This window comes from Harmonia axyridis, chromosome 3 (genome assembly GCF_914767665.1).
Source record: "Harmonia axyridis chromosome 3, icHarAxyr1.1, whole genome shotgun sequence".
Taxonomy (NCBI): domain Eukaryota; kingdom Metazoa; phylum Arthropoda; class Insecta; order Coleoptera; family Coccinellidae; genus Harmonia; species Harmonia axyridis.
Window position 1 is genome coordinate 39,830,116 of NC_059503.1, and position 27,948 is coordinate 39,858,063.

Sequence of the window (27,948 nt, forward strand, 5' to 3'; positions counted from 1 at the left end):
AATTCTACACTTACTTTTTCTGAGAAGAGGTCAGTTGAGGGCAGTTATTAAGGAACCACCTGCCATCTTTCAGGAATCGGAGATTCTAGGTTAACTCAAGGAACTAAAAACACGCAAACCAACGGAAACACAACAGTGTCCAGGGCCACCGCCAGACATATTGGCACCCCGGAAAATAAAATTTCGCTGCCCTGCTTTGCCTTATTTATCTGAATTTTTTTTGGAGGAGCCTCTGTTATCCCCCTCAAGCATCATTCCAATTGCCTATGAAATCGTCTTTCTCAACTCAAAATCACCTTGTCAAATTTATTAAAGGAGGTGTTTTCGATTTCATCAAAAAACGTCCGGAATGGACTAGTTTTCATTTTTTTGTTAAGGATTTATTCTAAAAATTTAAGTAAAATTAAACAAAAATGTGGAAGAATCATTAAAAAATCTCTAGAAATGAAAAAGTTATGGGACTTTGAAGTTGCGCTTGGAAGAATAATTTCATAGTCTAGTGTGTGACGTCACGCCACTTATACGAGGCGATTGGTATTCGCAGAGTGCTTACGAATTCATTGGTGTACAATCACTTGTGCCGTTCGTGTCGTGTTTTGTTCGTTACACGATGGCTGAAATAAAAAAAAAATCCTACAAATATTGTATTGTGCCTATGTGTGCAAACACGACAATTAAAAACCCCAATAAATTGTTTTTTCATGTACCAAATGACATGAATCAAAGGAAGAAGTGGTGCAAATTAATGAGGCGTGACTTAATTGGACCTAAAACTACTTCATATGTTTGTGAAGGTCATTTTGATGTAAGTACCTATCAGTACTAGCTGTCTATTTCTGATAATAAAAATATTAAGGTGTAAGTTAGTTTGAAATAAGTTATTGAGTAAAAATAACTTTGTCCTTTCACGAAGCCTTTTTCCATTATGGTGACATAAAAACAAAACTCGAAATAAAACTACACTGTACAACTACAAACGGCGCGAGAGCTTTGGTGCGACTAAGTATTTAAACGTAATTTATGGTGTAGCGATCACAGGCAAGTGGCGTGACGTCACAGACGAGTCGGAGACCAAAGACGTTCCGCGCTAAAATACGTAAATTTAAATAATCTATTTCTCAGTCATTTATTGATGGATTTTCAAAATTCTTTCACTGATTTATCAGTTTTGCTCCATATTTTAATTCTATCGTGTCAAATATAGTATTATCATTATCACTAAACTAGTCCATTGTTTGAAAGTGCGATGCCCTATATATGTATAGTAAAAATACGACGTAGTTCTTAAAGGTGCATTTTAGTACCTTTTTCTATTTGCATAACTATACTTGAGAGTTGAGAGCGCCTATTTTATTTCAAAAAAATTGGCTCTTGGAAATTTAATTATGTAACTACTCAACTGCCTTTGCTCTCCGGAAAAATATCCGGTTTGCCGGTCCTGGCGGCGAGTTTCCACCACGCGCAGAGCAACTGTAGAATGGACCCAAAATGTCAGCTGATATCCTAGCCGAAAACTAAGCCAAAAACAAAGGTGACAAATGGATTCTAGAACTTATAACAGATACAAATTTTTTTTTCTATAAGCGTGCGCTTTCAACACTTTTTCCGCGCTCATTTTAGTCAGAAAGGGTCACTTTCCCACACAGTGCAGGAAGAACCCCTGCTATTTCTTCTCTGCAGGTATATGCGTGCGGGAAAAAAGTAACAGGGGATTTTCCCGCACGCAAGTCTTAAAGAATAATTTAAAATCCGTCATGTCTCTATGCACCGAACTTCCAATTAACATCAAGGATGACATTACTATGCTACCGACATGCAGAATTACGTCTTTGATTCATGTGTATAGAAATAATTAATCAAATCTTTTGAGTTTCGATTTATTTCAAGCGTTTGTAGGAAAAATAATGGTCCTAACTTTTACGGAAAGTATTTTTCCCGCAGTCAACTGCTGACCAAACTCCGCTTCCGCGTTGTTCGATCAAGGGCAGTTTCGTGCGGAAAAGTACCGCACTTCAACCAGCGAGAGAGGAACTAGATGAGTTCGCATCACAGAAGTAGCTCGATATCATTGTCAGAAGCGAGACAAAATAGAAGTCATCCCACAGGGATTCCAGGATCCTAAGATACAACTTGAATCGTTTAGACTGCCCAATCAGAAACGAAGGAGTAACTGCGATCTACGACAAGAAATCACGTTCTATATAACAATGGCGTTTCTACAACAACTGGACTCACATTTATCTTAATATCAACGTCAAACAATCCACTTTGTTACGTGTAATAATGAGAATTATAATTTCACCATTAGAATTTGATGCAATCTAAAAAAGAGCTCAGCTTGCTCAAAAGGAAGCGGTTACCCTCTTGAGCACGGTGAATATTGAAGAACTTAAGGGCACTAGATAATTTGAAGATCTGGCCACCTATTCCACAAATTACCAAATTACAATTATTCCGTTCGATATAATTTGGAACGAATAAAGAATGAATCTAGCACACAGGTTTCGAACTAATAATGTCACTCGCGGAATTCCCCAGGGATCAGTTCTTGGCCCGCTGCTGTTTCTGGTCTACATATCCGATTTGCCTTCGCTGCTCAAGTCTGAGGTGTCCTTGTTCGCTGACGCTCTACAACTATGCACATACCAAATCTTTTTTGCTCCAGGAGGATTTTAGTACTTTATTCTCTTGGTGCTGCGACTGGCTGATTGAGCTCAATTTATCGAAGTGTATGGTTCTCCACTTGGGAAAAAATAATCCAAGAACAGCTTATTATATTGATGCCATCCCCCTCACCACTACTAGGAGTCAACTAGATTTAGGTGTTGTTGTTGCTGAGGACCTCTCATGGTCGGAGCATATTTTATATATTTCTTCTAGGGCCAGAAGAATGCTTGGGTTGATTGAACATACCTTTGTGATCCCTCTGTGTGTTCTGAACTCTACAAGACCCATATTAGACCTATTTTGGAATATGCGGGCCCTGTCTGGTGTCCAAATCTGATTTGGCAGTGAGAGTTATTGGAGTCCATACAAAGATGCGCCACTAGGATACCATATGGAAAGGTGCGACCGACATACGAGCAGCGCTTGGCTCTTTTTAATCTTCCCCCTTTTCAGACTAGACGGGATCGTGGTGACCTGATCGTTGCCTTTCGACCTTTGACTCAGAGATTTGGGGTCGGCATGGGTGATATATTTGACCTTGCGACTACCAACCCACTTAGAGGGCACAGATTCAAGTTGTCACGGGAAAGATTCAAATGTAAACCAAGACAATCTTTCTTCACCAATAGAATATTCCATAATTGGAACAGTCTTCCTGATGAGGTCGTTGGCGCATCTAGTGTCAGCTCTTTCAAGAAAAATTTAGACTCTTGGTGGCGAACCGGTTTGTGTTGACAGTCGGGTTTTTTTTTGGTGATATCACTATTTTCTTTTGTTTTTGAATTCCGTATTATCTTTAGTATCACACTCTGTAGTTTTTCTTTTAAAATTTGTATATGAGTTAAAAAAATTCTTTTCTGTTATATAATAATAATAATAATAATATAACATCGAATTTGGAGATTGGCAGCACTATTTATCACCTCATGTATTAATTATAAATTCATTTTGTTATTGGTTTGGTAAAATTTGATATATTTTTCAGGAGAACAAGGTTCATTATTATTTATAATAATGAGCATCTATCAAAAATGTAAAAAAAATGAGTGTTGATTTTTCACACTTTTGAAATGTGAAAAATGGAAAAAGCCACAAATGTAGCATTTTATGCTACAACATCATAATTTCTATTGGGATGAGTTGGGATGGATCAAAAATTCACTTCCTGATAACTGAACAATATTGAACCATAAGACTGAAAAATCAAAAGCGTAAATAACAGAGCATGTAAGCCTGTAAAGTCTGCCAGAAGAGAACAATAAATCATGGTCGTACACACAACGAATGTAATCAAAAGAATGCATAATAGCAGAGCACATTTACCTTCATGACCCTTTTTTAGCAAGTACATTTGTTCGATTTTATCTATTCACATTTCTATTTGTTTGATATTATGGTTAAAATAATACATTAATCATTTGCAAATTTGAACTATTCATCACTTTCTGTCATATCTATGGGTGAGTTAATGCTTTGATGTACGAAGTCATCCTATGTTTGGAACAAATAATCGGATAATAAATCCTTGAAAACTAGCAATCAAACAAGTTTTACCTGTTATGGAAGAGATATTTTTTTGGTATTTGCATGAATGAATTGAAACTAATTTCATGTTTTTTTGACGTCAACCACGGTACAGTATCTCCAAAAATTTAATTTATGTATTATTTAATTATTCAAATCAAAAATAAAACGCAAAACTATCTAGAGCTGCAATTTTTCAAATGTTGCATTTTATTAGTTTATACAGGGTGGCCATTTGAAAACGAAACAGACGAGATTACAGACGAAATAAAGTTTTTCGATAGAAATGCTCGGACAGGTCGATTTCTGTTTCGAGGGGGCCAACTTAAGATGTAGGTTACGGACGCATAGCGCTTCAACCCTTGCTGCTACAACCCCCACCCCCAAGTTTTGAATAGGGAAGATGGGGTGAGTGATACCTCAATTCAAAGGTATTTTTATACTGATTTCAGCACAGTAATTGTTTTTTCATTTTATGCATTAGTTCTCTAAATATTCATGCGTTAGTTAGTTAGGAAGGAAGCCACAGACATGGTTGTTTTGAAGCTCAAAATGTCGATTTTTCACAAAACACTACAAGTGCCATGAAAACACCACTTCATTTTCAAATACTTAGTTAAGAATATTTCAAGAACTAATGCATAAAATGAAAAAACAATTACTGTGCTGAAATCAGTATAAAAATACCTTCCAAATGAGGTATCACTCACCCCATCTTCCCTATTCAAAATTTGGGGGGAGGGTTGTAGTAGCAAGGGTTGAAGCGCTATGCGTCCGTAACCTACATCTTAAGTTGTCCCCCTCGAAACAGAAATCGACCTGTCCGAACATTTCTATCGAAAAACTCTTCAACCCAAGTTATGAGACAACCTGTGTAATCTACAGACCTTGGGAAACCCCGAAAATGCTCATCTGACATTTTTTTACCGTGTAACCTAGAGTTATCAGACATCAAGTATGTTGATCTGATTATTATATCTTCTCCGAATGCGTTGAGTGACATTTAGCACTCTCAGACTAGCTTTGCCCGAACTAAAGACAAATCAGGCGCTAGTAGGGCATCTCTGCTGTGTGCTGTTCTGTGTGCGAAGATTTTTCTCTTAAATACTATGGGGCAGTTATCCCTCAAAATGGATTCAAATCGGATTGGGGGGCTATATACTCAAACTTGTTCGAGGCATCGGTGTAAAATTCCACAGACCCTACAGGCATCTCTATCTCTATTTGGTATGTTCATACGTTCACTTGAATTACATTAAAATGTTTCATCTTTAAATCAAATAGATCAACAATATAATACTCGTGAACTTTAACTTTTTGCATGATCCTAGGAAAAATCATAGTTATAGTGTGACGTCCACCAAACTTGGAGTTCTAAACGGAAAATTTTAAGATGAATTTTTCACTTCTGAGGTAGACTAAGTCGAAGAATTGGGTCGAATTATTTTTTTCGAAATAGTTAGATAAGTTCGAGAATTTTATGTCAAAACTCAACCCCATCGATATCGAACTCCTGAAGACATTAATGAAGGACATGTTAATTTTATTTCGATATATTAATGATTAGGAAGTAAATAAATGATTTATATATAATTGTCAGACAAAATGAGAGAACCGCTGGTTCCGTGACCTGCTATGAACGATTAATTGAAGATTCTCATCAGTCCTCATTCTGATCGTAACTATTACAATTACCCAATCTAACATAATAAAATCAAACATCTTGCGTTCCTACAATTCATAACTTCTTATCTCGACTATATAGTAGAATTCTAAAATTTTTCGTCATAAGAGAGAAACAATAACATGGCCAATCTTGACCTTTCAAGATTTATCAGTTCTCAATTCTTATTCATTGAGGAATAGTGTACTGTAGAACAAGATGTTCAAAGCAAGTTGTTCGAAATCGTTAATCCTAGCCAGTTTAGTGCTTTCCTGTGTCTTCACTTCTGGTAGTGCCTACCGATCAAAGACTGTGTTCCAAAGAATCAGCACAGAAGAAAGGTTCTCCACTTTCAATTCCTTATTGCAAAACAATTCTCTAGCAAAAAGGGCTATCCTCTATTGGAATACCACTGTTTTTGTTCCGACCAATGAGGCATTTGAAAAATATAAAGGTGCTTTTTACAATGACATCATCTATTATCATATGTCAAGTGAGTTAAAAAGCTTGAGGATGATTTTCGAATCAAACGATATTCAAACATTGGCTGATGGTTATCCTCCTCTATGGGTTTCTAGAATTGAAGGTGAAATATATATTAACAACGCCAAAATCGATGCTGAACAATCAGACTATTTTTCTAGGGCCTCTGGAGGATTTTACAATCACAATCAAGTAGGTGATTGATAATGATATTTAGAAGCGATACATTCAACCATTTTTTCATTCGATGTAAATCCATCCATAATTGGAAGTAACTTTCAACTAGGTATCTACTATGAAAACGAAAATAAAAATGGGTGCAGTAGTTCTCAGATTGTTATGATCCGCCAAAAAAGTACAGGGAATTGATTCAAGCAAAAGGATTGTCCAATTTGCATTGTTGTTCTCTAACTCACGCGGACTTTGACGCCATTTGTTAGGTAGTTTGTCAACTGTGCTTCATTTGGTCATCTCAACAAGAAAACTGTAGTAAATTTTCCATTATAGATGACCTTTCATAGAAAAAACAACACTCTCTACTAATGTTACATAAGGCTAATCGAAAAGTTGTATATGAATGGCAACAGTCAGCAAATTCATCGGAAAAGGTGAAAAGTTACAAAGCATATAGATAGTTAATCAAACTATAATTGTATTATTTTCGAGTCTTATGATGGGGGTCATTATCGAAATAATTCTCATTTGCCTTTTTTTCCCTCAGCATCAAATTTTTGTGATTGTATTGTATTCTAAGGCACCTATTCCTCATAGTAAATACTGTAAAGGTTATATACAAAGATAATCAATTTCCAACTCCATAATCCTACCTACTTGTTTTTGCTCATCATGAAAATCTAGATCAAACGATACTTATACTTTAGTTGAAAGTTTCTTCAAAGGCCATTACGACAATTCCCGAAATATGGATTGAGAATATTTGTGATGGACCTTAGATTTTATATGATATATATTTTTTGATCTTTTGTTTCGTAGGCCCTCCACATCATAGATGAGGTACTGGAACCACCAAATAAGTACTTAGATAACCCTTCAGCATTTGATCTCATCTCGAACTTCTCTAACAACAAATACCTGCCTACAAGAAAATACTTGGATAGAATAAGGTACTTGAAAATGACAAAACTTTTCAAAAACTCGACCGGTAGTACATTCTTCGTACCTGTAGATTCGGGAATTGACAACTATCGATACATGATGACAGATCGATATATCGTAGAAGGCCAAATCATACCAAACCAGATACTTTTCACCAGACCGACTAAAAAAAACTTCTATTTTCAAACTAAATCCAATGGGGAATACATCTACATACTTGCATCTTTTGTGTGCAAACATGATGAAGTATATATAATAAGTAACACGATATTTGGGGATAGCAACCATCAAAAAGGAGAGCTTTGGTCCAAGGTTTTGAAAGGAAATATACCAGTTAAAAATGGAGTTGTGCATTTTATAGAAAAACCTTTAGCTATCTTCGATATGCAGTTGAAACCATTCCCATTTCTTCCGTTATTGACGAAACTCTCTGGAGATCCTGAACTAAACATGACTTACCAATTAGGAGAACAGACTAAGTTCAATGAATACCTCAAGATCAAAACAAATAAACTTCTAACTTATTTCATACCTCGTGACAAAGCTTGGAGTAATATTTTGAGTAATATAACTGATGTTGAAAGCCAAGCAAAATTGCTTGGTAGACATTTGGTTATATCTGACGTGAGGTATACCATGGAAAAACTTTGGTACAGAACATTTAAGAAAGTGGTAACGATGAATACAGTTAGTGGAGCAGTAGATATTGAAGTGTTAAAAGACAATGATGGTAATTATAGTATATTGTTTAATAACAGACATATTAAGGTACACAGACCTGATTATATATGTACCAATGGTATAATACATATAATTGATGAACCATTCCTTGATGTAAGGGAAAGGTTTGATGGAAATCTCAAGATGGATTTCTGGAAGACAGTTGAAGATTTTGTATTCTAGATAGGCTTTTAAAAAAATAAATGACTTTTTACACTCTGATGTACCTATATCTCTTCTCAAATCTTTGACGTTTGTAATCCAAAAGGATTCATGAGAGGAATATTCTTGATGATTCCCTTAAGAAATAATGATAATAAGAATCATATAAGTCGAGGATAATTATGAAAATAAAGAGTTTGTTGAACAAAGGCACATATATTCGACATTTCTGTGTGATAGAGTAAGAGAGCATTTCGCAACATAGTATGGGTGGATGCGCCTGGTCATATCTAATTGTAGATATTTTTTGAAATAAAGGAAGACAACGGAATAAATAATTTATATTATTTGAAAGATAAAAGTAGCATATTTCTTAGCACTATGTTTTGAATTACGAATCCTCTAGTGATATTAAAACTGTTTCTTCACACAATAATTCCATAAGTAACTCATTATTGCCTGGAAATTAGAAAAATATCCACTTTTAAGCAATTCCAAGTCACCATGTTGCATCAATATCCGAAGAGTGAAAATATCAGAGTTCAGTTTTAGCTCGAAAGTAATGAAGGTATGATCGATATGATCATACCACTTAATCAGGTGTATTTACTGTAATTTCCAGAAAATTGATATTTTGTACCAAAAAATCGATTGTTTTTAAGTTTTGTATCTCGCGGTGTTGAAAAAATTTGAGCTATTGGGACAAATTACAGATGTGAAGAATCGGAACCGTGTACGTAGCTCAAGAAGAACTAAGAATATTTCTGATGTTGCCTTGTGAAAGACAAGGTCTATGCCAATGCTTCGAAATCGATTAAAAAGACCTTGAAGATGAAATATTCAAATCTTACTAGAACTAGTATCTGATTTGCTACTGACATTTTCATGGTATAGATATGGTCTCTTTGTTACCTGTACCGATCAAATTATCCGATCAATTAAACATAAATAATTATACTCACATCTTTAGGATTTTGAGCTTGATACATATAACAGTATAGGAGTTTTTCATTGTCATCTTTGAGAATATATAAAAACGTAGCTCCATCAAGATCAGCTTGTGAGAATCTTATCATCTGACCGATCTTGTGTGAAAATTGTAGTTCGAAATCTTGGTTGTAAGCTTGTAAGGTTCCATATTCAACTCCAAGGCTTAGCTGAAAAAAAATCCAAATCAGTATATCAGTACATTATGAAGGTATCTTGCAACATAGTATGAGAAATTCCTTATACTATGCTTGCAATGTGGGAACGATTGAACGATCAGAATAAGTTAGGAATATTACGATAATTTCAACTTTTAGGGAAATTTTCAAAATGAATAGAACTGCTTTACTAGTCATTTCAAAAAGTTCCACAATATTCGACGAAAGTTGAAATTATTGTAATATTCCTAACGTCTACTGATCCTTCAATCATACATCACATTATGGTTTTCCCTTCTCTGGGAAAATATTAATAGATCACGAGAAAGTCACTTGGTGGTATTCCCTCTTCAACTGCAAGATACGGGGTAAGTTAACATATGCGTAACAGTTCTGACCTCAGAGGACCTCTTAGGTTCTGACCAATCAGATTCGTGATTCAGTGACGGCATTTTTGAGCGCTCATTCTTCGAACAGATTGCTCTCTTATTTCGTCACAATCTATGATTTTCGAAATATACGAAATGATCTCAAACGAATAGGTGCGATACACTGATGTATATCCATCCTCAAATTCAGTTATGTCCGTCTGTCGGTAACTTTTGAACAGAAGGAGTTGGAGAGTTTAAATTTTCAGAAAATGTTGGGATCTCAAATACCGTGGTTAGTTTTGTTAAAGGAGAAAATCCAACTAGGTTCCGTAAATATAGCACTAAGAAATGTTATGTGCCAGTTAATTTCGAAATCACAAATTCTATAAATATCATAGAAAACTCAAGAATAATAAAGAAACAAGACAATATATGCACGCAAAATTTCAACTTTGTTGGATCTATTGTCACTGAGATATAACTTTCCTGTTCCTTGATATTCTTCTTAAATTTTCGATGGTTTTGGTTAAGCTATATTTCGAATATCGAATAATAATCGAATATTCCTGAGATCGAAAGAAACACTGTTTTCCTCTACTATTTTTTTCCTATTCGAATTTTTTTTTCACTTAGTATAGCGGGCGTTCTGGAGTTGATCAAACTTTGGTGGAATTTAATATTCGAAAAAGATTCATCACATCAATCAAAAACTGTATTCCTAAAATGATTTCCTTCGATTCCATTCCATTTGCGATATATAAATAAAAATTACATTTTTATGAATTGCAACAGTCTATATCTTTTCAACCTGGTTAAATAGAAAAAATGGTAAAGGAAAAAAGCGTTTCCTTTGACCTCAGGAATCTTTGGTAGAAATATATGTTCAAGTCAAAGACTCACCCTGTAAAAAATAGCAGTTCTAAGCTTCGTGAATAATTTTGTGACATTTGCGGCTTCGAAACCATACAAAATTCAAACAGAATTACAAAAAAAAAAATTAGAAGGAACCAAAGTGCAGACAGATGCACTATTGGTGTTAAAATTATATGGTCTCCACTCCATGGGTGCAATTGACTCATGAATGAAAAAAAAAGTTAAAAATCTCCTAACTTTACGTCACTGCTCTCCTCATTTTGTTCACTTCGACATGAATTAAGCATCAATTTGCTAGGAAATAAACATATATGATAAGCTTCTGAAAACGTTTCTCCCTTTCTTCAACGATAATGACGATTTAAACTCGAGTAGATAAATCAAAACACAAAAAGAGGTATTGTTGAGTTGATTCTAATTTTCAAAGGGTCTCTACATTCGCCTAAAATATGCGATTTCCTCAAGCGAAATTGTTGGTTATTGGTTAGTTAAAGGAAATGAAGTAGCTTAGTGTGAAGGTGAATGTAAAATAGTACGTAATCATTTTGGAGGAAGTTTTTCCTTCGACTTGAACAATGAGACTTGGGAAACATTTGATAATAAACAAGATGGAATTACTTCCCATACAGTAAGTACGTCGATAGCTCTGTTGAAGCCGTTCTCGGAAAGTCTGCTCCTATTAAGAGGGAATATGGAATATTCAGCGCATTCTGATTTGGCTCCATCTGATTTCTTTTGTGTGGTTTATTGTAATTTATCTTTATAGCTCAACTAAAATTTTTGAAGAAATTAACAATATTAATAATTTCTGATGCATAAAATGGTTTGTATTTATTGCTTTGAAAAAATTAACTTATGCACCCTGTACTCTTCTCGAGCTATCAAATCCACATTTAGAGACCTTTTAATTGAAAATAAATTCACCTCTATGCACAACTATGACATATAATCATTGTTCTCAATCACCTTGACAAACAAACTAGCAAATTTATATGAAACCATGACAGTTTTCACGCCACAATTTAAAAAAAATTAAATAATTCGAAATGGATACCAGAAGATCAGAATCGAAAGCTAAAGGAAGTTTTATACATGGAAACCGTTTAGCCAGTTTCGGTGGCACCTATGTGGATAAGACAATTCCAAATTTGTCCAAGAAAGATGTGATCGTTTTAACTCCAAAGCATGTACCTGATCTTCAGGAACTGATAACACCAGAAGCGACTTTAGTGTTCGGTAGTGTTGATGTCTACGAAGTTCTGTGAGTTAATGAACAGCTCTTTTTCACTATGGAACATTGAGTTGCTTTTCACCTTACATTGCAGATACAACGCCTTTCTTTCTCTGGGTGTGTTGAGCCCAGAAGGTGAATTAGTTGGAGCTGCGTGTTTTTTGAACTATCCTAATATAAACGCTGTACCACCTTGGTGTTGGCTGCAGTGGATGCGCAACCTATTCGGTTGTGAGAGCGTTACTCAACGAAATAGTATTTGGATTCAGTTATTGCTCTGGAAACCGAAGTTTGCATCTGTATTTTTGAAGCCAATACTCCAATATTTTTTTAGCAAGCAGAAATACAAAGCCTATGTCTTAGTTGCAATACCACCTGGTGTGAAGTCAATAAATTTTTTGGGCGATAATGCATCGAGAATTCTCCCTAGAGGTAAATTGTAATATTAATTTTTGTTTTGTTTTACAACATAGATTGTTATTAGTGACTATATCGAATCACAATATTTAGCTAAGTAGGTATTTAATCTGCTCTATCAAACTTTCTGCTTTGCCTGTTAATTTTTTCTCAGCCAATTGATTTACTTGGCGGAAATGCATTATAAATATAAAAAAACAAAATCATTTCCACTGGATTCTTCAATTGTTAATAACAATTTTTTCGCCACATTGCGGCTTCATCGGGCTACATTTCTGACTAATAAGAGTGCAGAGTTTTTCGGAAACTCATCCAATCTATTGAATTTCTTCCGATAGTTTGTAAATTCCAGGCAGCAAATTGTCCGATATACCGTTGCAGTTTATGATATCCTATCGCATATTTTTCTTCCAATGTCGAATTTTTGTTCCTATATAATTTTCCGAAAAACTCTGTACTTTTATCAGTCAGAAATGTAGCCTGATGAAGCGGAAACAATTGTTGCTAACAATCAAATAATCCAGTGGAAATTATTTTGTTTCATTTTATTAAAATCGATTAATGATCACAAAAACTATATTAGATAAATTAAACATAGTTGCCATTTCACATTCTTTACCTTGAAATATTGGGTTGCTTTGAGTTTGCATCGATAAAGTATGAACCGTCAATGCTACACTGTAGAACATCAGTTATATACCATTAAATCGATATTAACAACCGTTTACATGGTATTTACTCAGACCCATTTCTACAGGTTATGTCAATCCAAGCACCTCTACCACGCTTGGTCTAATGGCACGACAATACTACATGGTCAACTACAAGATAAGAAAGGCAGTAGAGGAAGATAACGATGATTTAATTCCCTTGATAGCGAGGTTCTCGCCAAGACTTCATGAGCTATACGGCAACTACTACATAGCGGAGCTCTTGACGAGGTTTCCGAATTCAACCCGCAGCATAATTGTTGCCGAATATGAGGGTTATGCTGTAGCAGTGATCATCATGAACGAAGTGGTGAACTACGAAATCCTCAATGAGAACTTTGAGCTTGTATGTTTTCACGGTTTGAGAAAACCGCATGAAAGAGATTCATTGGGATATCCACAACTGGATGAAATTGAACTCAAGGACACGCTGTGAGTTCAATAATTTTTAAAAACAGCAGAATTTTATATTCAAACCGATTGATATCAAACATGTTACACACAGTGAAATCATTTATTTGAATTAATTTTTTGGCATTACGGTGATCTTATGTGAAATATTATAATTTTCCTATTTTCATTATCGTGTACCTTATATCTCTGACTCTGTGTCATCTACTAAAGTCCCATCGAATTGCAATTTCCGATTGCGAAAAATGACAACTCTCGAAAGCTCACATGGGGCTCTGGTCTCAAGCGTTGAGTCTGTTATTGATGATGTTCGTGAAATTGATGACAATGCTCTGGCACCTGCATCTTTAGTTTCTCCCACCTCTCTTTATCAAGAGATTTTATGCTGGATCCGTCAAAATCCTTGATCACTTTAGGAGTTCTTTCAACGTCATTTTAAAAAATGTACCAGAGCCAGAGAGACCAGATGAAAATATAAACGCCATGGATGTGCTAGGTATTATTGACCTCATTGCTCAAAATATTGTGGTTGAGGCTACTCGGCTTGGAAAGGCTAGATCAAATCAACCACGTATGCTGAAAGTGGCATTCACTACACCTGACATGGTCACCACCTTGTATTACCATGTATAAGAACATTGTTTCAGTTGATAATAAGATACCTAAGCAGATAACTGAACTAAAGGAGCTTCGTGATCGATTGAAGCCAGGGATTCTGCTGGGGAAAAAGATCTTACTATCAAATATATTAATGATGCCCCAGCTATTGTCAAAAAAGATGTCTTGCTGAAAAAAACTGGTTACCTCTTGGAGTAGACGGTTATATATTAATTATTCAATCATTAAGTTCTAAACACCGTGAACTCCCCACATCTATCCATCTTCATAATCCTTCCTTCATTTTAAGTTCCGAAACTTGGCTTCATCCCAACCATTTTCAAAGACCAACGAGAGAGGAGGGGCCTGCGCCTGATTGTCGCTTACACAGCCCTGCATGGTGAATTTGGCTTGAATCTGTCTTCTTTGTTTCCACTTGATACCAACAATTTAAGAAGCCATTGCTACGAGTTGCAGAAGGAATTTTCAGAAGATATGAGATATGTGGTGATGGTTAATGACAATCAATTCTTGTGTTTATTTTAAATCTTTCTTGCTGTGAAGTGTACTATCAGCTGATTAGAAAGACAAACCAAATTTTTTGATTTTTTAATCAAATGGCTATCGACCGCAGTCTTGCAGCCAGTTATTTACAGTTTTATATTACATTCAATTAAAAATTATCATAAAATATAAAACAACTATTATTCTATTGATTTGTGTTTTAAAAGTGGTAACTTTGCCTTTGGTTCATTGTTGTTGTGTATCAAGGGCTCCATTATGTTGATATTCGAAGAGATTTCAAGTATTCGAAGATTGGGAGTGCCGATAGTTTTGCTTTCGGTGGTGTTTTTCTTTGGTAGCTGTGAATCAGTGTGTACGGTATTCTGGTAAGTTATGAACTTTTTGCCAGGTTTTCCAAGTCTTCCCAATATTGGTTCTACTTTTATAGTTTCATACAATAGTTGGTTAAAAGGGTTGTGGAGTGGAATGTTTGGGTGTCTCAGTTTTGTAAATTTTCTAAGGCAAGTTCTTTCGGCAATTCTTATGTTTTTCATTGTTGTCTTTGGAGTGTTCAAGAATGCTGTGTGTCCATGCTACAGCAAGGGCCTACATATCATCTTGTATATTTGGCTCACCGTTTTGGTGCTGATTCCTAGATTTTTATATGTGAGCGATCTGATATGTTCGGCTCGGGTAATAGCTGTTCTCTCTCGTGTTAATTCAACTGAATATTTAATGTCATTTTGTATATTTGGAGCTATCTATAGGCCTTGTATCAGCGTCTTTTCATAGTTAATAATAATAATAAAAATAATAATAAACAGTTGATGGTAGCGCCATCTTGTTTTGACATCAGATTGTGCAGCTATGTGGTCTTAATAGCAGTTGTTACATTGAAACATCCAACGATTTGCTTCAATCTCCTGGGTTCATTTTATATATCACTGAATATTCACTGTAGGATAAAGGAATGCCAATAGCTGTCCCACATGAATTAAAATTGTATTAATCAAATATCGTATTGCAGTGACCAGAAGATCGCGACGCTCCCTCGGATAAATCAGACCAAACCCTGGAGACTTCCAACTCCGGACGAGGATGAGAACAGAGATATAGATGAAAACTGGGTACTGTCTGACTCCGCTTATAATATGCTCCCGATTATACTCGACGAAGAGAGTGACTTTCATGGCGATCCCAGATTCGAAATGGCGTCAGTGCCAACAGTTCCAGAAGAACCAGATGAAGAAGTCTGTTCAGCATTGTCGTCAGCGCTGATTTTCGATGAATACGAAAGTCACTTGTTCACGGAATCCTTGAGGGAAAGCAAGAGCGTATCGTCAACAAACAAGCTAGACACTCATATATTCCGACAATGTGAGGAATCTCTATTTTACTCCCACCATCGTGTATTCATTTTCTTCTCATCAATTCAACACAATTTAGTGTAATATTCAAATATCGAGCCGAAAATGATCTCCAACAATCAGTTAGATCTCACCAATAAAGAATTTGTGATCGGAATTTTATCCATACGTCCTCGAATAAAACTTTTTTGAATTTTAGAAAATAAAAAAAGTTATCATTTCCAAAAGTTTGATATCTCAAAAATTGTTTCTCATACGTTGTTGATATGAAACACATAAGAAGAATGAGTTACATAAAAATTCAGCCCAGTAGCTGCATTTAAAATTAAAATTGAATTCTCGTACATAACATTGATTACGTGTATCTTGCTGTTTCAACTCATGATTGAGAAAATTTCTGAAAATATCAGGATGAAGATAAAAAAACACTTTATCATTGTCCGTACTAGTAGGTACTGAAAAACACTTGAGCCAATTTACAAGTATGTATATAAAATTGTTAACAATTCCAAAATATCCTCCTCATTCATTTCATGTGACAACTTTTCAAACTGTATGAGATAGGTAGAGCTACTTGAGGCGATTTCCAACGTCTTCGCTACTAGGTTATTGTGCTAGGCGGTGTTCCCTAGTAAGCCGAGGAGCTACTACTGCTACTCTAGCTCTTATTTCATTATGCCTCAGGGTCCTCAGAACATTTCTTGACAGCTGTGTGAAGCTGGCACTCACAGATGCGAATTTTGGGTTGAAAAAAAAGTGTTTAAAAGAGCATAGATCGTTTGATATACAAGCTTCACACAGCTTTTCTTGCAGTTTAGGTACGTCTTTCGGACGGTAGCCAAGTCGTTGTGCAATTGTCTTGCGGCGATATGCATCCAACGTAAAACATGTAGAGACACAACACTCGGGAGTGACACACTATTGAAGGTCTAACCCTGGTCGTTTTTTAGTTTTAAGTTCTTTTTTTTTCTTATATATTTTCTTTTGAGTACTGATGGATTTTTTATCGCAAATATGAGGAAGTAAAATTAGCATTTTATACTATTGATGCAATAATTTTTTGGATGGTGCAGTGAGTTTTCAAGATATCCATAATATTTTAATTATTATCATTAAAAGTTTCCACTCTGAAATCACATTACTTATTTCTTCTTGAATTCATTATTCATCAGGACTATTAGAACATAGTCCTAATTTATTGGTTTTTTTCTAGTGCTGTAACTTAAAAATTATCAAGTAACTCTTTATTTAACCGAAATAAACTCGAGAATAAACTTCATCATTTGAACTCTTTTTTCAGTGGAACGGCCAGTGTCTCAACCTATTCCAAACTTTTATGGTCAGAAAAATGCCTTCGTTTTAGAGGTCGTAGCAGCAAAAGAAGGCCACGACGAGGCTCTCGAGCTGTTGATAGAAGCATCCTTTGAGAGCTTTCCCGAAAGAAACTACTGTTGTATCTGCATCCCAACTACTCATCCTCCTGTGGGCTTCCTAGAGAGATTTGTCAGGGTTCCACCCAGGGGTGACGGTAAGTTTCCACATGAGCTCTTCGTGCTGCATCGGAACGCTGTCCAACCAGAGATTCATATCCGGATGGCCATCCAGGAGGATAAGCCCTACATAAGTGATTTTCTGCTGCAAATGCACAATGTCAGCACAGTGATAGAACAAGTGAAGTTCGCATTGAGCACCGATCCAAAAAATGATAACAGCAGCAATCTATGCTTCTTAATGATTGCGTACCAGCAGATTGTGGGCCTCGCTAGTAAGTGTTCGATGTTGAGCATTGACGTCATAACAATTTTATATAATGTTCCTTCTTTCATTATTTCAGTCCTCAGCGAAAGCATCGAGTTAGATTACATTATGTCCCACTACACTATGTACAGGTGGGTTGACGAAAGATCTCAAGAGAAGGGCAGTTATGCTGTAATTGAAAACCTACTTATTTATCCCGTCTTTCAAAATTTCTCCACATTCTTTTTAACGCAGATGCATGCGTTGGCTGACTATTCTGTGATTTTTTATGTTATCACTCCTGAGGACATGTCCGCTGAGCGGCAGAGACCCATTTGCAATATAATACAACAGTTCATACCAATTACTCCAAGGATGGTACAGGATTATTCTCCGAAGTATTTAAAAGGTTAGTCCTGGAATAAACGCAACAGAAAAAATTTCTTCCAAACATTGAAATTTTGCGGAAGATTAATTCTCAGCGGAATCAGAAAGCTTTGGATGACCGATCAACTGGATGAATTCACTTTGTTCTATAAAGAGTCCAAAAATTGGGACAATACTCATTCGATTATGAGAACCTCTACATAAAAAAATTTTAGCCTTCTGTCAACATGCAGTATGAATTGCGATTAGGGCTGGGAATCATGAATGAATGATTTGAATATTCGAATAATCATTGAATAATTATTCGAATAATTGCATTTTGCATTATTCGAATAATCATGAATATTCACTGAATAATCAATGACTACTTTTCTATTCATGAATAATCAGTGAATAGTCGAGTATTCACTGAATAGTTGAATAATCAATGACTACTTTTCTATTCATGAATAATCAGTGAATAGTCGAGTATTCACTGAATAGTTGAATAATCAATGACTACTTTTCTATTCATGAATAATCAGTGAATACTCAACTATTCACTGAATAGTTGAATAATCAATGACTACTTTTCTATTCATGAATAATCAGTGAATAGTCGAGTATTCACTGAATAGTTGAATAATCAATGACTACTTTTCTATTCATGAATAATCAGTGAATAGTCGAGTATTCACTGAATAGTTGAATAATCAATGACTACTTTTCTATTCATGAATAATCAGTGAATAGTCGAGTATTCACTGAATAGTTGAATAATCAATGACTACTTTTCTATTCATGAATAATCAGTGAATAGTTGAGTATTCACTGATTATTCAGTGAATAGTTTTCTATTCAGTGAGTAGTTAGATATTTATGAAGTTACGAATGAAAGTTTGAATGATCACTTGACTCACTATTTAGGAATGATTAAAACAAAGTTTTGTGATTCACTACGGACAAATCGTTTTATTAATATTAAAATTACTGGAAATTACATAATATTGAAATTGATAGATACAATTGAATTAAAATTATTATTCATTTAATAGTAGTAGAAAAAGATATTCAGCCAAAGAAAAATTAATAAAATTTGGATTTCATCAATAAAAAAATTTAAAAATGGAATATAAGATTCTAACATATGAAATTACCAATAAAGAGTTCTAATAATAATAGTATAAGATTCTACATTCGTAAATGTAACCTTGCCTTCCTATTCCGTATGCATTGACATTTCTAGACATTGCTCTATTTCAGTGGTCAAATATTGTTTTATGTATTCTGAATTGCGAACCGACGAATCTTTATATTCTTTTAAATCTATGGTCTTAAAATGTACACACATCGACTGAGACTGAAGTAACATCCTTCCCTAACAAAACTGAATCAGAAAACAAAGTTTTTTGGAAATTCCGTATAATTGATCAGTATGTGTATTCTTGAAGAATTCAATGTTCTCAGAATCCGCTCGATCATTCTTTTTGTACCTTTAGACCTATAAAGAGTCTATGTAGAATGTAGATTGTATTGTCCCAGCGAAGGTTTTACTGCGTCTATTTAAGGATCTCTTGTATTTTGTACGTTGTCATGTGATAAAAGAATCTCTGTATTTACCAAACGACAATTTGATTATAAAAACGAGATCGTACTAATTTGAATGACAATTTATTTGTTTGGATTCCGAACACTGACAGGAGAACCAAAAATGGCGTTGTGTGACGTCACACTAATAGAGCGTATATGGCGAGAGGCAAAACACCAAAACGATTATACCACGTCGCAAAGGGTATATTCACTCATCAAAACGCTCGGTTTATTGGTTCATTAAAACATGAGTTTAATCACTGAATATTGACTAAATATTCATTGAATAATCACTGAATAATCATTGAATAATCATTGAATAATCATTGTATAATCACTGAATAATCAACGAATAGTTGAATATTCATGACTACTCATGAATAATCAAGCATGAATATTTATTCGAATGAATTATTCGAATAATCGAATAAATTTATGGATGAATATTCGAATACAAAAAGGCGAAAAAGTCCCAGCCTTAATTGCGATATCAGAAAAAATACCAAAAAACATAAACTGCTGTTGCTAGAGGGACATTTTATACTTTTGGTTCTAATCAATTTGTATCAACCCTTTGAGCGTGGTAACACCAACCACTAAAAATTATCCATTATTTTGTAGGCAAAAATGTAACCTACTTTGAAATTCGATAAATACGTTTTGGAAAACTTCAGCTTGAATTTCTCGGCGTGCTGAGCGTATTCTTACTTTCAACTCTCCTACATCTCGGACTCGGATCTGTATTTATACATAACCGACTCTGAATGTCACCATAGGAATAATCTGGAGGTGTCAAGTCTCTTCTACCAATTCGTTCCTTTGTATTTTATTTATAGGTTCAGTTCAAGGAATTAATTTATAAGGATAATATTATGAATAATCAGAATATAATAATAAAAATTGTTGCAACTTTCATTAGTTTAGACCGTGCCAAAATTCATAGAGCATCACAATCCGTTATATAAAGGGAAATAATGCCTCGAAGTAAGTGGTGGTCATATCGAACATCCGCTCTTACTTTGGGAGAAAAGGAATTAGTGAATTTCTTGAAAGAAAAAAATATACACTTTACTACATACCTCGGGCAATATAAACTATTTTTTAAAGTAGATTCCTCCTGACCTTTTTAATGGGCAGAAGGAATCTCCTAGGTTTCCATTTGAAGAAAATGAGTTTTGAAGTTTTTGTCATGACTGACGTTGATATTGAAATCGAAAACACTGTATGTTCAATTGAATTTCAAATTGACGGAGGAGAAGCATTAGTATCTCTTCTGATAAAAGCTAGAAAATTAGAAATTGTCATGCAGAAATCAATATTGGAATGAAGTCCTATTTAAAAAAATTTGAAGATTTTTTCAAACTTCAGACAAATTTTTTGGGAAAAATATGCAAATGAAACATAAAAGCAATGAAGAATTCAATGAGTAATCTGGTTATGAATGAAAAAATGGGTGTTAGGTACATTCGAAAAAAGTTGGTATCTATTATTTCCGATTTTTTTTTTCAAGAATATCTATCCCAACAGAGCTCAACATTAAATTTCAAATAATTAGCTCGATTCTTTTTTTGAACTATTTTTACCAACGGTCTTCGTGTATCACCTGGTATATGAAGAAGAGGGTTTATGAACTAGTCATGGAAAGCTAGCTTTTCGAGGGTTTCAAAGAAGAGGTTATCATCTTGGAAACCATCGACATGCTTTTTATGACTATGTACTATAGTTATGGTATGCTAGTCCTTAAAGGGCCGTTTTTTCCGCGGTTTTTATATATATGCGAATGAGGAAATTTATTTCTAGAGCGCATGTTTTATCTGCGAATAAAACGTGCCTTTATTTATTCTCATGTGAAACAACTGGCCCTAAACATTTTAGCTATTTTTTATTCTTCCCTAGGTGATCTCATGCCAGCGGAACATATTACAAAACTCGATACACCATTCTCCCTTTTCCTTTCGATGACAAGACTGTCAAGTATATCAAGAATAGAGATAAATGCAAGAATCGTTGTTGTAGGATCTGGAGACACAGCATCTTCGTTTCTCGAAACATTGATCTGTACTTCTTCGCCGGATCTTTTAGTGAGTTCAACGATATTTAATTGATTTGTAGGGTGTTTCTGCGTAAGATCATGATATTCAGCACAAATTCTCAGGATATTTTGAGAAGAAAATTTTCAATAAACTTTTGACCTAAAGGACCAGACAGCAGCCTAATGAATAAATTATCAACGGTTAATTTTTCTTATGTTATAGAATATAACCTACTGAAACAAGAAGTCTATGGAACCAACTCAAACCTATAAATAATTTTAGAGATACAGGGTGAATTTGGAATATAGCATTTCTGAAGTAGCATTTCTTGTAGGAAAACATTTTGAATGAAACATTTTTGCACGACAAATATTGCTTACCCATAAGGTAATAATTTTAGACTGGTTTGTAATGAAAATTATTGTTATATACAGAGTGAGTTAAATACACTGATCAACAATTGCTAGGGATCACTTATAAACTTCTCTTCATTTGTATTTTTTTCAAGTTATCTCGTGAATATCTGTACATTATATGTTCTCTAAGGAAAAAGTAAGATGTTTTGAGTTGATTATATCAAAGTCTTCCTCACTTCATCGGCTCTTGTTCACAAAATCGATTATTATCTGTAGGCTGTTACAGGTGGAGTGAAAAGCAATGTGGTATTTGTTATTATATCTGTTTTTTTCTCTCGTTCAAACACATAAGGTGACAATAATTGAAGAAATGAGAACAATATGAGCTTATCAGTCATGCCGAGAAGACGTTTGGCTCCTGTGCAACTGGACCAAATCATACGGTGGATACAGGAAGGTTTGTCCCAGCGAGAAGTGTCCCGGCGGTTGAATGTTTCGCAAAGTGTCGTGAGTCGGGCTTGGAATAGGTTCATCCAAAACGACTCAGTAGCTTATGTTCATGGGGGAGGTCGGCAGCGCAGTACAACAGCTGCCCAAGATCGTCTTTTGATCCTCAATGCTAGGAGAAATCCCACTTACCCGGCGTCGCGGCTCAATAGATCACTGAAAGTTGCAACAGGAGTTCTAATTTCGAACCAGACTGTAAGACGACGACTACATGTTCGTGGTTTGAGAGCACGTAGGAGGGTACAACATCCCCGTTTGAACACCGGGTTCATCGACGGCAATGGGCTGAGGAGCACCGCAATTGGACACTTGAAGATTGGAGCCGATGTTTATTTACGGATGAGTCTAGATTTCGTTTGGTCAACTCCGATGGACGTATTCTTGCTCGGAGGGAAAGAGGTCGAAGGTATGCAGAACAGTTTATGGTACCCACAACAGCTTTTGGCGGAGGTTCTATATGTGTATGGGGAGGCATTTGTTTGAACCAACGCACAGAGTTGGTTGTTCTGCAGAACACCACTATGACCAGCCAGAGATATCACGATATGATTATTGAACCCATAATTGTTCCGTTTGCGGCTGCCGTGGGCGAGAATTTCATTTTAATTGAAGATAATGCCCGTCCACACCGTAGTCGTCTGGTTAATGAAGCGCTAGAAACTCATGCTATTGATAGGATGGACTGGCCAGCTCGCTCTCCAGACATGAATTGCATCGAACAAGTCTGGTCTGAGATGTCTAGACAATTTTCAACCTTAGAACAACCGATCAATAACCTGGAGGACCTTTCTAACGCTTTACGGGATATTTGGACGAATTTGCCCCAAAATTTTATAAATCGTTTGATCGAAAGTATGCCTCGTAGGGTAGAATGCTTGAGACGAGCTCGTGGGGGACCAACTAGGTACTAGCTTAACCAAAACTTCAGCCTTCTTGTGGTTTCATCATAAAATTTTTATGTTATTCAAACACAGAATTTTGAGTGTTCCTAATAAAGTCTTTTTTTTTTCTCCAACTTTCCATTTTTTCATTCTTTTCTCAAGTGAACCATATTATCAACTGAAAATACGCTGATATCTGACTAAATTTATAATCTTAGAGCGAATATTTCAGAAATAAATTTAGAACAAGTAAGTGATCCCTATCAATTGTTGAGCAGTGTATTATTCAAAATAAAATTCGTTCAGTTCATAATTCACCATATAATTGAAAAATTCGTGTTTGAGTTTTCCAATTATTTGTCAATACTCTTAGTTCGAGCATAATATACTATGGTTCGAGTAGAATATCATAATGTCGAACAGTATTTGGTTTTAAAACAGAAAGGTTATCGGGTATGTAGTCAAACTTGAACAATTTTAGTTCTTTATTGCTTCAGCCAAGCTTTCGGACAATAACTTGTCCTTCTTCAGGGCTACTGAAAATTACATAAAGTTGTAAAAAACACACAGAATTCAATACAGCAGAACTTCATTCAAAGTGAGTCTTAAATGTTAAAAATATTTCAATGTCCATATTCAACGATAACCTTTCTGTTTCAAATTATAAATTGTTAGTCGAGATTTACAAGTAGTTAGTATTTGGTTTGTATGACTAGTTTTTGGAATACACAGGTTAATATATAAAGAGGAGCGACCGTTATTACAAAAGTTGTCAAAAAATTGTATACAATGAAAATTTCATTCAAAGTAACGGTGAGAGACACGTTGGAATTTACTTATCGTTATTTTGTCCTTGTATATACAATGGAAGACATTGTACATGGTGTCCAAATTTAATACTCACTGAGAGCATCTAAACAATTAAAGACTCGAGGAAAAATCTTCGAGGACTAGATTATAGATATCTTGATCCGTTCTCGAGTTACAAAACGTTTCTTGAAAAATGACTATCTATGATCCATCATGTGAATCATAAAAATTATTGAAAAAAACATCTTGGAATTTTGTGAGTATCTCGAACAGAAACCATCAAGATTTAGCGAAATATTTGAGATAGGCATTTTTCAGAAACGCCCTGTAACTCAAGAACGAATAAAGAAATTTGAGGCTTGGGTCCTTGAACATTTTTTCTCTGTACCTCATAGTTTTTGAGATGCTCTCGAGCATCGAATTTGGTACAATGTCTTTTATTGTACAATAACAAAATAACAATAAGCATAGATAACGTTTTTCTTACCGTTAGTTTTCATGAAATTTTCAATGTTTACAACTTTTTGACAACTTTTGTAATAAGGGTCACCCCTAAGGTCGAACTAAGTGAAATGACAAAAAATTGGAAAATTCCACAGACAGAATTTTTCAATTACAGGGGGAATTATGAACTAAACGTGTTTCGTTTTGAATAATATTCAATCAGTCGAAAATCATTACCTTATGGGTAAGCAATATTTGTCCCGCAAAAGTGTTTTTTACTACGAGTAATATTACTTTAAAGAAACTTCGATACCCTGTATCTCGAAAACTACAGTTGATAACTGTTGACAATTTTTCCATTAGGCTGCTGCCTGGTCCTTCCTTAACTTTCGAACTACAGTTCCGGAAAATGTTTTTTTTTTGTCTTTAACTACATCAAAAACTTGTCATTGAAACTTAAAGAGATCAAATCAAACCAAATTTATTCACCAAGTAATGGAAATAACAATTAAATGCACATTAAAGTTTCAATATCCTGAACATATAATAGCAATAATATCAAACAATAATCGCTTAAGGTTGTAGACTACTTCGCGCTGAAACTGCAATTCCGCTAGATGGAGCTACCCGAAAATGTTTGGTAGATTTGTACCTGATACACCCATTCTACTTGAAGAACCGCCTGTTTGGTATTTATTGCCCCTAATAAAATCTCAACTCTCGATGAAGCCCAGCAAAGAGTAAATTTGTGTTTCTGTGAACTTTAGAAATTCAGTTCAGTTTAGATACAGTGGCGTATCCAAGGGGAGGGGGATAAATTGGATCTATACCCCCCAGGAGGTTTATCCATTATATGTAACAACCTTATATATCACAATCTTATTATGAGTTAGCAGAATTCTTTGGAAAACTTCTTCAAAAGAAGGAAAATTTGAATCTTTTTTTCCTTTATCCCCCCACCAAGGCTTATATCTGGGTACGCCACTGTTTAGGTATATAATACTAAATAAGAAAATCGCTGAAAATATTGTGAAGACAGAAATTACAATGAACCACTGTCATGGACTTATTTTGAGTATGGATAATAGAAATAGCAATTTATTCGAATTGAGAAAAAATATATAATCATCTCTGGTTGTAAGATTTCACAGAGAAAATTAGAAAAATTTGCATATTGAAATTTCTAGAATGAAAAATTCGAAAATCTTTTGAGTTCTCATTTTATGCGCATTTGGAGGCCACAACACTGTGTATAGGAATATAAGATATGTGATTTATTAGGTTATTGTTGTCGGTCTCTTTATCTAGATGAGAATTTTTTATATTCTCCTGAAATTCAGAATGATTATTTGACATTTAACAAGTATTATAAGTCGTAAAAAAAATTAGTGAGGGCAATAAGAAAAGAGTAACAGAATAGCTTAAATCAACTCAAAGGGATCGTACAGAATTCCGATACAAGAAATATCTTGGAATGTATTGAGGTGAAAACAATTTTTTCCTGAAAATTTCAATACCCTGCAGCTCAAAAGTTTAGCAGTTTCAGAGATCTATTTGAATTTTTTAGAATATCGGCCCTAAGGATCAACAGCCGATTCTGAAATAAATGTATAATTAGATTGAAAGCTAGTCCGAAAGGACTAGAAATTCGATTATTTTAATTGCAGGTGACATTTACCAGCGTTGTCGTCGTATCGCCGCATGGATTAGCCCACCAGAAAGAACCCAACAGAGCCAGGGACACTTTCTTTATACATAGGGGCCACTTTAGCCATCGCTATATGCACTTGACTTCTTTAAGAGCTCATCTGAATTTCACACCTAGCATTATATCCGAAATAAAGAGGCAAGATAAGCAGGTTATTATGAGCGACGGCACCTTTTTACCTTATGACATTCTTGTACTCTTGGTTGGGGAACAGTACCAGGCACCTACCCTCAAAAAAGGAGGATACAGCGATATACCCGCTAATGTTTTCATCATTAATACTGACACTGATGCCACTTATGCCTTGAAGAAGCTCGCGGAAATAATGATTAATGATATCAATCCTGAAGGTAAAGGTATATTTTTCATTGAATTCGACTCTTCCAACAATACTACCTAAATACATTGGTGTTCCACCTGAGTCGAATGTTAAGTATCACTGGTTAAGGCTTTTGGTCCAGCTTAATTAATTGCGAAAATCAATAATATCATATTGTGAAAAATAACATATTGTTATATGTGTTTATTCAACATAAAGACACTCCTGTTGTAGGTAAGGTTATAGTTTATGGTCATGATTTAAGGAGTCATTGCGCCCTAGCAGCGCTTATCGAATATGGGATTCCAAGAGAGCTGATAGTATTCGTTAATCCCATAAGCAGAACATTCGATGTTGAGAATCTAATCTCCTATGATAATTTGATTTACGACGATCCTGATATCGAAATAGCCATTGTTAGAATACTGCAGAAGGAAGGAATTGCACTATATCAGGTGAGTCTGTTGATGACTTGTTCAAATATTATCCCAAAAATTTCACTGCTACGAAATTATGATTCCCTTTCAGTTTCCATTCATGCTTCTAAACAATTTCAATGTAGCAAAAAAAAAAGATATATTCATTTCATTTTGGACCTAACACGTTTCAACATAAATCATCAACCTTAACAAGTGATAATACTCACTACATATTAACGCCTAACTCTAATTTACGAAAGTTTGAACGATCAATCAAGTAGTTGATTAGAGTTCGAAGTCTATACATACAGGGTGGCCATTTGAAAACGAAACAGACGAGATTACAGACGAAATAAAGTTTTTCGATAGAAATGCTCGGACAGGTCGATTTCTGTTTCGAGGGGGACAACTTAAGATGTAGGTTACGGACGCATAGCGCTTCAACCCTTGCTACTACAACCCTCACCCCCAAATTTTGAATAGGGAAGATGGGGTGAATGATACCTCATTTGAAAGGTATTTTTATACTGATTTCAGCACAGTAATTGTTTTTTCATTTTATGCATTAGTTCTCGAAATATTCTTAACTGAGTATTTGAAAATGAAGTAGTGTTTTCATGGCACTTGTAGTGTTTTGTGAAAAATCGACATTTTGAGCTTCAAAACAACCATGACTGTGGCTTCCTTCCTAACTAACTAACGCATGAATATTTCGAGAACTAATGCATAAAATGAAAAAACAATTACTGTGCTGAAATCAGTATAAAAATACCTTTACATTGAGGTATCACTCACCCCATCTCCCCTATTCAAAAAT

The 27,948-nt window shown here is 35.0% G+C and overlaps 3 protein-coding genes across 9 annotated transcripts in view; 2 read left to right on the forward strand and 1 right to left on the reverse strand.

The window, feature by feature from the left end:
* Positions 1 to 27,948, reverse strand: part of LOC123675022 (TBC1 domain family member 1) — a 95,816-nt gene that overhangs the window by 42,043 nt on the left and 25,825 nt on the right. Inside the window, exon 2 of the mRNA XM_045610249.1 lies at positions 9,298 to 9,492. Coding sequence (XP_045466205.1) covers positions 9,298 to 9,492 — 195 coding nt within the window. The remainder of the gene's footprint in view (positions 1 to 9,297; positions 9,493 to 27,948) is intronic.
* Positions 6,006 to 8,389, forward strand: LOC123675023 (fasciclin-1-like). The gene is made up of 2 exons (XM_045610252.1): positions 6,006 to 6,529; positions 7,331 to 8,389. The coding sequence occupies exons 1-2, from the start codon at positions 6,074 to 6,076 to the stop codon at positions 8,354 to 8,356; spliced, it is 1,482 nt and encodes a 493-aa protein (XP_045466208.1). The 5' UTR covers positions 6,006 to 6,073; the 3' UTR covers positions 8,357 to 8,389.
* LOC123675021 (cilia- and flagella-associated protein 61-like) overlaps positions 10,509 to 27,948 on the forward strand; it is a 29,848-nt gene continuing 12,408 nt past the window's right edge. For 3 of the 7 annotated variants that reach the window (XR_006746736.1, XR_006746737.1, XM_045610248.1), the window contains exons 1-9: positions 10,509 to 11,985; positions 12,050 to 12,387; positions 13,130 to 13,514; positions 15,622 to 15,971; positions 17,262 to 17,726; positions 17,796 to 18,107; positions 21,551 to 21,735; positions 26,353 to 26,743; positions 26,947 to 27,167. Coding sequence is in view for 5 of the 7 variants with exons in the window: in XM_045610248.1 (XP_045466204.1) it covers positions 11,771 to 11,985; positions 12,050 to 12,387; positions 13,130 to 13,514; positions 15,622 to 15,971; positions 17,262 to 17,726; positions 17,796 to 18,107; positions 21,551 to 21,735; positions 26,353 to 26,743; positions 26,947 to 27,167 (2,862 nt within the window). In the remaining 2 variants the exon portion in view is untranslated. The remainder of the gene's footprint in view (positions 11,986 to 12,049; positions 12,388 to 13,129; positions 13,515 to 15,621; positions 15,972 to 17,261; positions 17,727 to 17,795; positions 18,108 to 21,550; positions 21,736 to 26,352; positions 26,744 to 26,946; positions 27,168 to 27,948) is intronic. The other 4 variants (XM_045610247.1, XM_045610246.1, XM_045610244.1 and 1 more) reach the window with 4 other exon arrangements.

Excerpts from the sequence above, each read along its gene's own strand:
- LOC123675023 (XM_045610252.1), top strand. The coding sequence starts at position 6,074 with ATGTTCAAAGCAAGTTGTTCGAAATCGTTAATCCTAGCCAGTTTAGTG. Across the intron at positions 6,530-7,330 it reads GATTTTACAATCACAATCAA|GCCCTCCACATCATAGATGA; the intron begins GTAGGTGATTGA and ends TTTGTTTCGTAG.